The sequence below is a fragment of the Anarhichas minor genome, unplaced genomic scaffold, assembly GCF_050575085.1.
Source record: "Anarhichas minor isolate MPS153535 unplaced genomic scaffold, ASM5057508v1 ptg000074l, whole genome shotgun sequence".
In the NCBI taxonomy this organism is placed as follows: Eukaryota; Metazoa; Chordata; class Actinopteri; order Perciformes; family Anarhichadidae; genus Anarhichas; species Anarhichas minor.
Window position 1 is genome coordinate 9,397,516 of NW_027466520.1, and position 15,783 is coordinate 9,413,298.

The 15,783-nt window shown below is 42.6% G+C and overlaps 2 protein-coding genes across 2 annotated transcripts; one reads left to right on the forward strand and one right to left on the reverse strand.

The window, feature by feature from the left end:
- Window positions 1-805: 805 nt before the first annotated feature.
- On the forward strand, window positions 806-7,957 carry hgd (homogentisate 1,2-dioxygenase). The gene is made up of 14 exons (XM_076080703.1): window positions 806-820; window positions 1,956-2,027; window positions 2,276-2,364; window positions 2,470-2,575; window positions 3,013-3,072; window positions 3,162-3,253; window positions 3,454-3,488; window positions 3,596-3,675; window positions 3,975-4,074; window positions 4,564-4,688; window positions 6,393-6,497; window positions 6,664-6,790; window positions 7,260-7,441; window positions 7,558-7,957. Exons 1-14 carry the CDS (start codon window positions 806-808, stop codon window positions 7,699-7,701), a joined length of 1,332 nt encoding a protein of 443 aa, XP_075936818.1. The 3' UTR covers window positions 7,702-7,957.
- Window positions 7,958-8,197: 240 nt separating this feature from the next.
- ndufb4 (NADH:ubiquinone oxidoreductase subunit B4) lies at window positions 8,198-9,846 on the reverse strand. The gene is made up of 3 exons (XM_076080704.1): window positions 9,644-9,846; window positions 8,436-8,579; window positions 8,198-8,349 (listed from the first exon to the last, which is right to left on the reverse strand). Exons 1-3 carry the CDS (start codon window positions 9,818-9,820, stop codon window positions 8,287-8,289), a joined length of 384 nt encoding a protein of 127 aa, XP_075936819.1. The 5' UTR covers window positions 9,821-9,846; the 3' UTR covers window positions 8,198-8,286.
- Between the last annotated feature and the right edge of the window lie 5,937 nt (window positions 9,847-15,783).

Consider the following 15,783-nt stretch of genomic DNA (forward strand, 5'->3'; position numbering starts at 1 on the left):
CCTTTAAAAGCCTCCTTCAGACAGTCAGTTAATCTTCAGACTAAACTCTCATGTAAAAAAATTAATAAATGTAGTTTACAGCAAATTTGGGAGCCAAACACTGAAGACTCTACTCATAGATTTTTTCTGTTTAGCCTAGATGTTTGTTTTGCAGGACGTGAGGATGTGCATGACACCATTGTTTGCACAAGCAGTCCCATATGAGGTCACCACAATTTGACCATGAAGGTCACTTTAACAGACTAATATCATGTCTGTTACACCGTCATTTGTAGACTGCTATATATAATATATCATGTTTGTATTACTATCTATAATTAGCTCATGATAATCTAGCATCCCTAGTTTATTCTCCCTTTATCAATATTAGGCTAAAAGGTTTTGTTAGGAGGATTACAGTCTGTGACTAATCCTAACCTGAGATACAGTCTTTCCTTCCCTTCCTTCTCCCCTCGTGAACTGTTTTAGATAGGTCCTATTTGTTACCTGCAAGATGCACTCAACGTTTTTAGATGTAATCTTGGTTCTTGTTTGTCTCTGCGGTGACACTTGTCCTTGTTTGCGCACATTTGGCCCTCCGACCCCGTATTTTTCCAGACCCTGCTGTTGCGTCACGGAGCCCGTCAAGGCCTAATTAAACCCAGATTGAGAAAGAACATAGATCCAGCCCCCTTTTTCCACCCAGTTCAAATATGCGCCCTGCACTGGATTTTGTTCGAAGGGAGAGCACTAAGAGACTTGCTAGTTAAATTGTAACCACTGACGCACTTTAACAGCCACGTGGAAATTATTAAAAGACAGCACGATGGCTGGACTCAAGGTAAGGCAGCGTTTACTCTATTCTGCAATGTCTTTAATGCAACACCTGAAACATGCAACGTTCTGCATCGAGCCAGAGTAGAACCGAACCGGACCTGGTGGCTGGCTGAGGGGCGGCGTTGCCTCCGACCAATCGGAGTGCTGCATTCAGCAGCTGCCCAGATGTGGTCTGAGACGCGTCGGCAGCTTCACAAAACAATAGTATTTCAGTGGGAAAGCCTATAACATCAATAGAAAAGTAAACAGTTGGAATTCATGTATTTTGGCAATGGCCATTAAAAGTTGGTTGCAAATGACTCGATCCAGCATTGGCTCTCTGTGCACGTTTTTTCACAGTTTCTTCGGTCGTTTCTTTGATAGCCGAGTGTAATGTCAACGTGTTAAAGTGTTAGGGACAAGTCAAGTGTTGTGTCAGCTGGTTGGCATACGTTTTCACTCAAAAGCGTTTTAAGACTGAACGTGACTAAATGACTCATTGTGACTGACAGTTCATGCGATTTTAACATTTTCTGCTATGTTTTGGACCTTATGTTTTTTTAAATATTACTCTTAGTCGAGTTAAATACAACTGTGTATAACATCCTTTCACGAGGAACAAACTAGAGACTCAAAAAAACCGTTTATTTCGCATGCACCAAAGGCACATGAACGTGCACATGTGGAACCCATCCATGCCTGTGAGTGAGTTTTTTTGCAGACCAACAATGACCAGCAAGATTTCTTTGCATTGTGCCAAGATTTCTGTTTGTGTGGTAGAATACATGGTTGCTGATGAGCGGTGCCAGTGCAAAAGGATAGTGGAGCGATAATCCTATCATAATTGAAATATTGATCAAAAAGTAGGCTACTGTGGAGGATGTTAGTGTAATTACTCTCTGTAACACAATAACAAAAATAATGGATGACTGCGAGGGGGGAAATTTGGCATAACTGCAGTTTGTTTTATCATAGATCTAATGTGAATCAATATGACAACAATTAACAAAAAGACAAGCCTTAATGACAAGCCTTCAAATTTAATTATAACCAGCATGAACACATTTATCCTGCATCACAATGAAGCCCCATGATGTTTACATGTGATTTCTTTTAATTTTTCACTTTAACTTTAACTGAGTGTTGAATGTCTCTTGCAGTACATGAGCGGTTTTGGGAACGAGTTCTCTTCTGAAGACCCTCGCTGTCCTGGATCTTTACCTGAGGGACAGGTAACACACACATCCACAAAAACACATTGTGCCATTCACTCATTGGATTATTTATTCAATAGTTTAGCTATTTCTTGTTTTGTTTTTTGCTTAAGTTATTTGCATGAATACTTGGAGTTAGAAGGTGGGACTCCATGTTTCACAGGAACATATGAAAATCTATGGTGTATATGTGACTGCAAAAGAATACAATCAAACACTAGATTGAGCTTCAGACAAACCTGTGTGCACACATTTTGTCTCTACAGAACAATCCTCAGGTCTGTCCCTACGGCCTCTATGCTGAGCAGCTCTCCGGCTCTGCCTTCACCTGCCCGCGGCCAGCCAATAAGAGGAGGTATTCATCTGTTGCTGACATTTGAATGAGCTCTTTTACTATAAGACAGAATGGAGCTTAGACATATAGCGCATGACTTAACGTTGGTTCTTTTTCTTCCTCCAGCTGGTTGTACCGCATCTTGCCGTCCGTCAAGCATAAGCCTTTTGCTGCGGTGCCCTGTGGGAATCTAACAGAGAACTGGAATGAGGTGGAACCCGAACCTAACCAGGTATATAAAGGAAACTGTGAATCTTGTTTAAGTCCCTGAAAACTTGTTTTCCCCTTTCAAAGATCTCTATAAATGTAATATTCACAATCAAATAAAATAAATTAAAGTCCAGTAAAAATATAACTACAGCAAGTTAGCTTAGCTGGAAACATAAACAGCTACTCTGGCTCTGCCAAAAATGCAACAAAATCCACCTACCAGCACCTCTAAAACTCACTAATGTTTGAATCTGTAACAAAAACTAAGCAAACTCAAGCAGTGACTAGCTAGCTCCTTATGCTAAGCTAAGCTAACTGGCTGCTTGCCGTAGCTTCATATTTTCCGTACAAACATGAGGATGATCTTCTAATCTAATTATCTCGCCAATAAGTGTAATAATTCCTTTACATCCTCTGTAGATGAGTAAATCGATTCTGACTCTGAGGTTTCTCTCACAGCTGCGATGGCTGCCGTTCACCATCCCCACATCTACAGAGAAGAAAGTGGACTTTGTGGCTGTGAGTTTCCCCTTTTCTTTTCATGTTATTTAGTTTTTCATTAGAGATCCATTAAAGAGCTCACTGATTGGGATTGCTGTATGTCGCAGGGTCTGCAAACTGTCTGCGGTGCCGGAGATGCCAAATCTCGCGACGGCATTGGCATCCACGTGTACACCTGCAACACCTCCATGGTTGACAGGTGAGTATGTATCTGTGTGCAAATGTGTCCGATCATCTAACAAATAGATGCATTTTCACATATCAAACAGCTGCATCTTTATTTATGCTTTGAAGATCATTTCTAAGCTCTCTCTCTCTCTCTCTCTCTCTCTCTCTCTCTCTCTCTCTCTCTCTCTCTCTCTCTCTCTCTCTCTCTCTCTCTATTTTCTTATGTTCCAGGTGCTTCAACAACTCAGATGGAGACTTTTTGATTGGTGAGAAAAAGGGGCTGATGATGTTTTCGCTTTCAACCATCACAAGAACAATGATAGCTCAATCCTTCTTCTCCTTCAAATTTTCTCTTCTCTGTTTGTTCCTCAAGTCCCCCAGCAGGGTGAGATCTTGATCACCACGGAGTTTGGGAAGATAATGGTCGAGCCAAACGAAATCGGTGTCGTCCAGGTGAGGTCTATGTTTTTCATCTCCCCAGTTTTCACACAGAAATCTACGTCTGTGTTTGCCCCCCCCACACCCCACATCCCACTTACCATATTGAGAAAGAGATAGTTTCTAACATCACTTTAAAAGTAAATAACAGCGGAAAGAGGTTCGAGCTACAGAAAGCCAAACCACCAGGATGCCAGTTTTCCCAAACACAGTAGTCCATGAACCCATAAGTGCCCCCAGCATCGGTACATCCCACATGTGATTCATAACAGCACTAAATTCCCTTTCACCACCACTTTGTGTGTTTTGTCCAGCAAGGGATGCGCTTCAGTGTGGATGTGTTTGGAGAAACCAGAGGCTACATACTGGAGGTGTATGGAGCCCATTTTGAACTCCCTGACTTGGGACCCATAGGTGTGTGTTCGTACGATGTTTGTGAGGGTAATTTGTTGGTGTGTGTTCATCCTTCCTTGAAAGCAGCACACCAACCCCTTTGCGTCTGTTTCTTGCAACTGCCGGTAGTTATCTGAATTGATTTTTTAAATCTAAATCTAAATCTGTCATATTTTTAGCCAAGCTAGCATCATGAGATACTAGAGATGGAAATGTCAGTAGGTCAGTTGGTCCAGACCGAAATATTATACCAATGGATGGATTGCCATGGAATTTGGCACAGATATTCATGTTTCTACGGGATTCATTTTAATAACCTTAAGTGATCTACAAACTATTTATCTAATGCCATCATCAGGTCAATATTTCAATTTGTACACTACTTTGGTTTATGACCGCTGCAAAATGAATGACATTCCAATCAGCCTCAGCTGTACTTAGTTTTGTGTGTGTGTGTGTGTGTGTGTGTGTGTGTGTACATATGTATGACCATGCATGTATGTTTTGCAGGAGCTAATGGTCTGGCCAACCCAAGAGATTTCCTGTGTCCAGTTGCTTGGTACGAGGATCGCGAAGTGGCCACGGGTTACACCGTCATCAACAAGTACCAAGGAAAGCTCTTCGCCTGCCAACAGGTGCTTTTTTTTGGGTGACATTTCCTTTTGCGTGTGTGTCAGTACACTCGCATGTACACTGACACATTTGGCATACTTGCCCTATTAGCCTATTTAGGTTTGTGTTTGCTTCAGTAAACACCATCGAACCACAACGATGATTAACAGGAAACCTGTCCAAGTGAAGCATATGATCCATTAGCTGTTTCTGCCAAATGAATTGCCATTCCTGATGATTTGATATCGAAGTTCTAGCTGTTATCCATGCAGCAGGTTTCCACCTTGACTCTCTTATGAGCCTTAATCACTCATAATTAGTTAAGGCATTCTGGTGATACAGGCAGTGTACCTGTGAAGCTCTGCTTTGTCTCAACCTAAGCTTTAATTTCACCATATTTCACTCAGGGAATGATCCCGCCCCTTCCGAAATGTCCTGTTGGGCGCATAATTGGATCGACACATAATGTCTGACAGGAGGTTTTTTTACCGAGACAGGGAGGAGGTGGGAGGAGAAGTTTGTCAGGGGTGGGGGTTGGGATGTTGTAACCGTGGAAACCATGTCAAACCACACTGTTATTATTCATTGTATGAAATGCACAGGGGCAATATACTGTCGTTTTTGTAGCAAAACAAACATTTTTCCATCGATCTAGCTGCCTCTACCTTGAGTATCCGCCCGGTTATGTGCTAGGTGTCAGAGGTGGAGGCTCTTTTCCTGGTGTTCACCCTTCCCCGAGCGAAGAGGGTGAGGCTGCAGGAGTAAGAAAATAAGGTGGGGGATGCTAGCCTCATCTCAAGGAAGATGCTGGCGCTCCCGTCTGGTCCTGCTGTTTTGTTCCCCCGCAGCGTGTCGAAATTGCTCAAATTAACTTATTATTTGCTTGACTGGGCCAATATGTTTGTGTTTTGTGTGCATGTGTGTGCAAGTGCTTGCTCTCCTCCATTTTCCATTCATTTTAATCGACTGTAGTGGAGTTACCAACAGATGAATGTCCAAGAAATGACCTGCACTAGCTTTCCCAAAGGCCTTTTTGTACGGTAACTCCTGCAAATAGCGTGTGTGGTTAAGGTTCTTTCTTGGTGCTAGTTATGTAATTTGTATGAATTTACTTATGCACGTTTGTGTGTGCATATGTGTTTTCATTGTTGGTGTGTACTAGCTGTTCATGTGTGGAAGTGTACGTGAGCACGTGCATAAGGAGCACGGAGGTCACTCAAGAGGGAGTTTGAGTTGTAATGAACTATATTGATTTTTAGAACTGCTGTTGAATGCCTTTTTCGTAGTGGCGTTATCAGAGCAGAGAAACTATATGAAATTGCTGCGGTTTTAACAATCAAGATAAAGAAACATCTCTGCACCCACTGTTACTGCTGCTCCCTCCCCCCTAACTGCACCGCAGCGAGCGTCAGAATGCTCAAAGTTTGGGAAAGTTTGATTGTGAAGCCAATTACCCCATAATACCTGGAGCCGCGTATCACAAAGAACAGGGGGGATGAAAGAGAAGAAAGAATGAAAGAAGCACACTCTCTTTCACAATCAACCCTTTTCATTATGACCAGTTTTTTTTCTCTCTTTATGTCAAGATGTACTCTCTCTGGGAATTTAAGATTACAAAGACATTATTCATTATCCCTTTTTCCGGTGAAAAGCTCAATTTAAAGTCTTTTGTGTTTGTTGCTCAGGCAGACTCGTCTTATTTGTTTGCTTTTGTGCTCTGCGCATAGGATTTCTCTCCATTCAATGTGGTAGCTTGGCATGGGAACTACACACCTTACAAATACAACCTGAAGAACTTCATGGTTATCAACGTTGTGGCCTTCGACCATGCGGTGAGAGTCATGTTTAAACACACTGACACGCTCCAATGTGCTACACCACTTTTCAATATACATACAACAAAATCGTTCATTTCTCTTTGCTTTCTGCTCTTGAAGTGGATTGAACCGTAAACATCTATAACTCGCCCTTACAAGTTCCGTATTGATCTTTCTATAGGATCCGTCCATCTTTACTGTGCTGACTGCCAAATCCACGCGACCAGGTGTGGCGATTGCTGACTTTGTCATCTTCCCCCCTCGGTGGGGTGTGGCTGACCGCACCTTCCGTCCACCATACTATCACCGTAGGACCACAATAACACACACACACACACACACACACACACACATGCCTTACCTCAACTCTAAAGCGGTTGTTTGCATGTTGCACGGTAGGAGAGGAAGACTCAAAAAAGCAGGAACAATGAATTTTGAGAACTAGGCTGTTGAGACAGGGCTTAAACGGAATCCTAATTTGAATGGAAATGTAAAATTCGCTCTCGTGAAGCTCATTTCAGTCTATCATGAAATGAAACAAGCCAGCCAGAAACTAACATGTCAATTTACTCAACCAGTGTCAAGTCAGCAGGTGATAACAAACCACCTGCTGTATGCCTTTTTTTCGACTGAGGCACTGCCACAGCACCTTTTGTCTGTTTTCACCACAGATCTATAAAGCCATCTAGTGGAAATCAGTGTTACAGCTCGCATTACATACACTGAACTGTACCTGGTGCAGCGTTGCATTACAGCTCCTCCTGCTTGTCTCTTTAGGTAACTGCATGAGTGAATTCATGGGTCTGATCAAAGGCCACTATGAAGCTAAAGAGGAGGGCTTCCAACCAGGAGGGGCCAGCCTACACAGCATAATGACACCACACGGCCCGGACGCCGAATGCTTTGAAAAGAGCAGCACTGCTGAGCTCAAAGCTGAGCGGGTGGCTGAGGGAACCATGGTAAAGAAATAAAAAAAAAATACATATAAAGTTTTAAAGTCAACTAGAGAAGAAACATTCTGAAACCGTATCAATGGCATCAGTGATTAAATGTGTCGCGTCTTTTCTTCCTGCAGGCTTTCATGTTCGAGTCGTCCTTCAGTATGGCGGTGACCAAGTGGGGTCTACAAACATGCCAGAGGCTTGACAAGACCTACCATCAGTGCTGGGAATCTCTCCGCAGCCACTTCAATCCCAACTGGAAGCCCAGCAAACAGTAGTCGAACAAAGTGACTCAGAAGAAACTTGATCCAAATATATAATTGTTAAATAAAGACAATAAAAATGTAATTTGACTTTATTAAATATAACTAAAAACAATGTAATGTTCAGGCAACTTGGCTTTCTTTGTGTTTGTCTGTTAATTACAATACAGAAATGTAAACAATTGAGATTAAAACTATGACATTTGACAGATTTGTAATAAAGATCACCACTAGGCTCAGCCTCACTTTTAAGCTGCCTTGCTCAGGGGCACCTCAGTGATCATTGATGGTGAAGACAAGTGTACCTTGATTACTTTTCTTGTGCAGATTTGAATGTATGTTGCAAGCGATTTTAGCCGGTTATCGTATTGTCGGCAACGATGTTTCCCCTTACAACTAAAATGTAATTTCAGTCTTGTCTCCGAGGTGAGCCTCACTGCCCCAATGTCTACTGAACACATTCACAATGTATTTTTCCCACTTTTGCCTCATCAATCACAACCACATGACATGTTTTCGACAATATAATTTTATTTAGTTAATAATAATTACACAGACTGGCATCACGAGAACACAAAGGAGGTCTATATACAACAGAGCTCATGATGACAAACTGAACTTGCGCTCGAGGGTTCCAGCCTTGATCTGCGCCTCCTTCCTATCCTGTAACACAGACGATAACGGACGATGAGTTAATACAGCAGGATAAGTAATCAGGCAAACAAAGGTCAGGGCATCTTGTCTCCTACCCTGTCTGTCTTGAAGACGTAGTAAAGGACGAAGAGAGGCACAATTCCAAACATTGCTCCCAGCAGAGATGTCTTGAACGTGGGCCTGAAGGTTGCGTAGGGGTTGGCGCGTGCATACACCCAGCGTGTCAGGGCAGGGTCTTCCTGTAGAGACGGAAGCATGCAATTCAATGGTCACCCTGTAAGCTGAGTCTTTGCAGTGCAGAAAAGGACAAGAGTCAATCTGTTATATAATACTACACATTACTAAAGCAAAGACAAAAGTATAAAAGATATAGTATGATGTCATGACGCTACAAAACTTTTTTACTATACAACAACCTATATCCAAAAGCCTTCATTTCATTAGGAAAACAGTAAAAATAAACCTCTGGAAAAGAAAACTAGGAGGTATCCCTCTGCCGGGCCTTTTCCATTGAGTACTTTTGATGTAGGCTACAGGTGTCGATGATAAAAATGAATGATGAATCCCATTTAGCTGCTTCAGATTCAGGGTCCTGGTATTGTGCATGATGGCTCACTGTCACACTGTTCTGGCTTACTAGGATAAACCTGAGTCATTGTTATTATTAGAAACACCTGTTCTTTTCCTACCATGTCACAAACTGTCTGCCTCAAAACTACATGTATTAAGTAAGTTACATATTTTTGTGTGAGGAGTTGTGTAGAAAAGTCAATTGTATGTTGGTGTCAAAGGGGATGGGACATATATACACACACATGTCCATTACGAGTGGACAACTACAAAAAGCTACACCATGATTAATTACAGTTTAATTGAAGCAGCTGGAGATGTAGCAGTCTGGACAAGGCTCGGTTTAGTTGCAGGGTTGAAAGGGACAGGTATGTAACAATTAACGTTACCTGAAATGATGTTTAACTTACATATTGTGCATTGACTCCATCTCTAGCATATGGCAACAGTGTAGCACTTGACTAAGGCTAAAAAGCCATACGAAAGAAGATAATTTACACTGACAATAACAATACACCGTATATCTAACGTTACTGTAGTTCAGTTGTTCGTCCAAACTAAAACCCTACACAATAGCATGCACATAAATATGAGACACTAAAGTCTACACAAAGAACGTTACTCTTCGGTAGAACTGGGTTCGTGTGACTTGTGTTCTCTGACGTGCTACCGTTAGCAAGCAGCCTGAGCCATTTCCAAGGGTGACATTGCTAGCTAGCAGGTAGCCACTTACGATGAGCTCTTGTCTGTGCGGGTTATTGAGCTGCATCTGGTACTGCCGCTTCAGATTCGCTCGCAGTGTGGCCCTGCCTTCTTCGGCACGTCGCTGCTCCGGCGAGACGTTGAAATACTCATTTGGGTCCAGCGTTTTTGGCCGACTAGCCAAGGGCGCCTCTCGGTAGTCCGCCATGATTGTTTGATGACGAGCAAGACGTGATCTCGTGAAATCTCGCGTTGAATGCAGGCACCGTCGCCACAGCAACATCAAACTTTCTCTCGCTGTGTAGGCCTATCAAATGAAACAATGAGCGCAAATAACAAAAGTCGCGAAAAGGACGAGAGTGTTTTAGGTGAAAGTGATGACTTTCAGTATGAGGACGTATCTCTGGCTGATGACTGGATTTTGACTGAAGGGGAGGAAGATTTGGAGGCAAAGGTGAAAGCTATCCGAGACCGCGCAGAGGCTACTTCCCCCAGACCCAACGCGACGTCCATCACACGCCAACCCCAGGCCGTGGATGACTTATTACGCAACTTTCTTTTCCAAATGGGCATGATGGAAACACTTGATTGTTTCCAGACCGAGTGGACCGAGATGGTGCAGAAAGGACCGGTGGACACGGAACGGGTTGGTGTGGTACCGGACGTGTACGCGCAAAACCAGCGGCTGGAAAACGAGCTGAAAGACGCGCAGCGGGAGGGGGAGGAGTACAGGCTGGCAGCATCTGCCGGGGGTGAGACACTGGCGAGGGTCCGGAAAGACAGAGACTTCCAGCGGCTGCAGCATAAGCGTGTTGTCCAGGAGAAAAACAGGGTCATCGAGGATATACGGAAGCTTAAATTACAGTGCGACCACTACGAACCTGCGGCGAAGCGAATGAGTGAAAAATACCAAGCCGTTTTAAAGCAGACCATGCTGGTGACTTTGGACAGGGACAAGGCCTTAGGACAGGTGGACAGTCAGGCAGCTCAGCAACACATCGCATTCTGTGGGGATGCAGGTGAAGAAGGAGCGGTGAACAGGACAGGAGAGCCACGTGTCAAAGGGACAACCCACCCAGTGATCCGGCCAAGACCTCCAACATCTGCACATAGTCCAGGCAGTCAGACTAGGCGGAAGTCAGGGAAGGCAAATGTTTGTTGAAATAAATGCATACATAAGACTACGGACTGTTTTTTTTTTTTACTTTACTACAGTTATGAAGAAAATGTACTTTATACTGCACTATATTTAATTTATGTCATTCATATTTGTGTGTCTTTACATCCAAAACAGTACACGATAATATAAAAATAATATGCACATATTTTATCCCCCATATCCATTGGGATATTGACACACATCGATGTATAACATGAAATGCAACAGCTTTTATTTTGAATTATTCTGCCTGGATTTCCACAGTAAAAATGTTTGCTTCGTTATTGTGTTTTGTTAGATACCTTGAGTTCATTCCCATCATAGTCTACCCTGTCCAAGGCGGTGAGATCTTTCTTTTACCAACACACTGATATATGTGATAATAGGCAGAGATTATATTTTAATTAACATAATCGCCAATATACTTCTTCACTCCATGTCACTCAGACATTCTTAGTTATCAGCCACCTGTAATTTCTCTGTTGTTGAGGTTCAGACATGGTGCATTATAGAATATAACCACAAGAGGGCAATCTCTAGCAACCTGTACACTACCACAGAGTGGACATCAACTGACTGCAGCCCCAAATTGGACCAGAGAAGGAGAATTTGTAATAGCAGCAATCTGCTGAGCTGCATTTAGAGATGAATCAGTAGTAGCAGTGTTATTCCTGCTCAAATGAGTGCTCATTTTTCCACATAAATGCTACCACTTGGGGTTTGGAGACACTATAGTGCTTACATTGCAATTTGACTTTCTATATTCACTGAAATTACATTAAGAATCCTAATGCAAAGATCACATTTTAGGGTATAATATCCACCTATAGATGGTCAGAACAAGAAATCATTGTATTGGCACAGTGCAATATCACGTTCCTACTTTTTTGCAGCTATATTTAATTTTGTAAGAGTTTGCTCTTTATTACACCAGCGTGATTGAATTTAGGAATAGCTGCACTATAGTTGTACAGCCTTTTCACAGATATCTCAGCGACTTTAAAATGGGATTATGCAACAAAGATATAACTTCTCACAGGGATTCTTCTTTTTCTCCCTACTCTTGCACTTCAAACTCGAGTTGTAGAGTAGAGAGATTCTGAAAGAGCTCTTTGATCCGGCGGGGCACAGGCAAAGCAGTACGTGTGGCAAAGTGATTTATTGTCCTCTCAGGACCTCTTGCACTTTTGAAACATCCATTTATGACTTTAAAATTCAATGTGTGACCACACTCCCCGGCCAACAATCCTCCCTTCTCTCTTTCCATAATGTCCAGGGAGACGTTTAGCATCAAATTAATTATTAATATGTTGTTACACTGGCAGGCACCCAGCAGACCTCCTGGACTTGGTATTGAACTTTATGAAGTTTCTGAGCTGTGGGCACAATAGCAAACAAAGAGTCTTTTTGTCTCCTTTTTTCTTCCCTCCTTACAGCCTGCGTCCTTCTCCGTCAACCTCCACATCCCTTTATGTCTCTCTTTCCTCAGAACATTTGGTATTTTAGTCTTTATCGTACATCACTGATGCTGACTGAGATTTATTCAGATGCACTCACTGTGCAAAGCGTTTGACAAATAATAGAGAGGTAAAGATGCGACACAGATATGGAGGCAGCTATACAGACTGAGAGATAGAACAGGAATGAAAGGTCATGGAGGGTTTCTATCAGCAGTCTGTGCTACCTTGCAAGACTTAATCACTCCCAGTAATCACAAGTCTTTTGTGCTGTTTTGGTCTTCTAAAATGCGAGCCTGGCTTGGAAAGTGGAAGCAGGTTTCTTTTCTGACCACAAGCTAAAAGTACTTTTCTCCTCATTCTTCCCCAAAGGTCCCTGAAGTGGTTTGCAGACTGAGACAATGACCTAATGTGGTATGCTCTCTGGTACTTATTCATGATATTTCCTGGCCCCGAGACTTCATTACTCTGCTGCCCTGGAGGAATGTAACTAAGGAATGTAATGTTCCTTTCCTCCCTTGTTTTCATCAACAGTACATTATTGTGCCAGTTTAGAGCCTTTGTAAATTTCACAAATGGTTACAAAGTCAATGAACCGGTGGTTGGAGGCATGAGGCTTGCTATTTTGCAGCCAACAATTTGTACCTCCCATGCCCATGTTACCTTTTCCGGCCTGCCCACCTCTCCCTGCCTCCCTGATTCCTCATGTCTGAGGAGCATGGTTGTCTTTCACAGCCTTTTGTAAGAAGTTTTCAACTTTGTGGCTCCATCTTAAATGTCTGAGGCTGATTTGGAATTCCTCCCCTGCCTGGCCGACTCCCTGTGCTGCCCTCTCAGCTCCTCTCTCCGCTGACAGCCCTGTCCACTTCACAGCCCGCGACGACCTTTGTGTCAAAGAGAAATGAGAAGGAGAAGGAGAGCCCGCCTGGCTCAGGCTGAGCCAAACCTGCTTCGTATCTCTTTATCTCTCTGCCGCTGTGCTTATTTCTCACTGAATCCTTTGTCTTGTTTATGCAACTGAATTACACCAGGCTTTGAACTCTGATTCATTGAGAGAGAAGGCCTTAGCCTCGTTAACAGCCTTATATATGATGTGTTGGCTCGTCATTCCTTGAGTTATATTTTTAAGAAATGCGGCTCTCTCCATTCATCATCAATTCTCTCTGCCTTCCTATTCTAATCTATATCCATGAAATTGATTCCCCCTGTCTGAGAGTATTCCCTTAATAAATCAGCTTACCATGGACCTATATAGTGGGCAGAGGGTCAATCTCAGCAATATTTTCCGCTTTAATGTACTGAGCAAGGCAGAGATGGGACCGTGGCAGTGACTCAGCAGGCATCCATCATCTTCAAGGAGTGCGACGCAGATGAATTGCCCAGAGATGGAATTGACAAAATCTGTATTTCAGCTATGCTCATCTTAGCGCTCTGCTTTTTGGATCAGTTTTTACATTTCTTTCGCATTATCCTCTCCGTGTTAAAGGGATTTATTACCCGTGAATTCCTCAAAGTGAAGGATGTGGGGACTCGTGATGCTGGGCTGTTAAGATCAGTATCCAGCATGTTGTCACCATGTTGAACACCGTGTAAAACCAGGTTTGTAATGTCTTTGCTTCTATTGGGTTAAGGAAGGTCTTGAGAAACCCTTTTAAATACACTGGGAGAACTCAAAATGTGTGTTGTTCAAGTTTAAACCAACACTGTGTTTCTCAATTTCTGACATTTTATGCTGAGTCATTTTCCAATCATAGCCGTTGTTGGATTTCCAACCAGGCAAAGTGGGCCACCGCCTTGGGGCCTCCCAGGCCCCTGGTCAAATCCATATGAGTTTATTGAGCATAACCTCACTAAAGGAATAATGTGTAATTTTGGGAAATGCACTTATTTGCTTTTTTGCCGAGATTTAATTGAGAAGATTGATGCTATTTTCCTGTGTTAAATATGAAGCTAAAGGAAACTGCTTAGCTTAGCTTAGCATGAAGATTGGGAACAGCTAGCCCTGTTCTGCGTGGGTTACCTGTCACTTTCTGAAGCTAAACTAAACTAATCCTATCCTGGTTCTACCTTGATATTTAGCATAAAGACATGATATCAGTTTTCTCACCTAACCCTCTGTAAAATAGAGTTAAACTTTTCCTTTAAGCCAACACTGATGTTTCTTAATTCTTGACATTTTATAATGCAGAGTAGTTTGTACCCAATGGAAACCATTCGCAACATCATAACAGTCTATATGTGCTGTATGTTGGTAAAGTGTAGCCTACTCTTATTAAGCTACACTGTATGACTGCAACATCAATAGTTTGCATAAACAATAGTTTATGGATGTCATTAGAGGCTGTGACTACAAAGTTTGATCTAAATAAGATTTCAGCGGTGTCGGAGACATTTTGTAGACATTTGTTTTTAGTGACAAAATGAAGGGATTGCAGGTGGCAGACTGCCTCTGGATGTGCACACAAAGGCTTTGTTTATAATAAGAACCGGACAGAGCCTTGAAAAGTCAATGAATTCTGCATTGGCCCATAAATAACCGTCCCGCTGTAGAAAGGTCAGCAGGCTGATGCATTGAGCTGACGTCACAACACTGTTACTGAGGACTTACACATATCACACATACATCTCTGTGTCTCTCTCGCTCTCTCCGCCTTTCTACTAATTAGGGCCAGAGTGATTGGACAGGGCCGGGCCGCTGTGACAAGCAGTTAGTGGAAGTCTTGACAGGCAGAGTTAGGGAGGCTGTTTGGGGGAGGTGATGTGAGGCGGGAGAGGAGTGACACACGAGGTGAGGGAAGACAAGCCAACGCCCCGGAATCTGATCTGATGGGAAGTGGCAGGAGATGAAGAGAAGGAGCCAAATTCAGCCTGAAAGCATGGTCATAGTCTGAGGCCAGCGAGAACAGAGAATAGACGAGGAGAGCCACTCAAGGAATACTGAGTAGGGAATACCTTGTCCATCACACGCTACACGCTACAATACTCTCTTTACTTTTATGGCCTGATGCAATGACGTTCAAAGATCATTTCAGTTGGGCCATTATTACTTTCAGTTATGAATACATTATATTTTGTACCTGTTGGTGTCTATGAACACAACAGCATTGCTACAATAGTCTGTCAGGGCAAAAACACAAGATCTCAGACTATCAGACAGATTGTAAACAAGCCAACAGTTAAAACAGATGATCTAAACTACTTTTTTGGATGTAAAACCCAAAGCTGAGCACTCCTGAAATTTGTGGTAATAATCCCTAATTGTGCAGGAAAAAAGGTAGATCAAGGGGTCTGTAAACTGTGATTGAATTCACTTCGGACATTTTTTATCATTTTCTCTTTCCAATAAGTCTGATAATCAAAATACATTGCCATTTTGTTTTGCCATTGATTGAGGCTGACTTTGCGTTCATGTTACCCAATTTGACAAACCTGCCAGTAGTGAATGATGATGATGATTTTCTGTTGACATAAAAGCTGTGCTAGGAGCAGTTTAGCTGATCCCTTTTCACATGAATCACAGAAATATGTTAACATTTTGGGGAATACACTTCTTAT

Excerpts from the sequence above, each read along its gene's own strand:
- ndufb4 (XM_076080704.1), bottom strand. The coding sequence starts at position 9,820 with ATGGCGGACTACCGAGAGGCGCCCTTGGCTAGTCGGCCAAAAACGCTG. Across the intron at positions 8,580-9,643 it reads CGCACAGACAAGAGCTCATC|GAAGACCCTGCCCTGACACG; the intron begins GTAAGTGGCTAC and ends CCGTCTCTACAG. Across the intron at positions 8,350-8,435 it reads ACGTCTTCAAGACAGACAGG|GATAGGAAGGAGGCGCAGAT; the intron begins GTAGGAGACAAG and ends TCTGTGTTACAG.
- hgd (XM_076080703.1), top strand. Across the intron at positions 3,676-3,974 it reads ACGAAATCGGTGTCGTCCAG|CAAGGGATGCGCTTCAGTGT; the intron begins GTGAGGTCTATG and ends TGTTTTGTCCAG. Across the intron at positions 4,075-4,563 it reads CCCTGACTTGGGACCCATAG|GAGCTAATGGTCTGGCCAAC; the intron begins GTGTGTGTTCGT and ends TATGTTTTGCAG.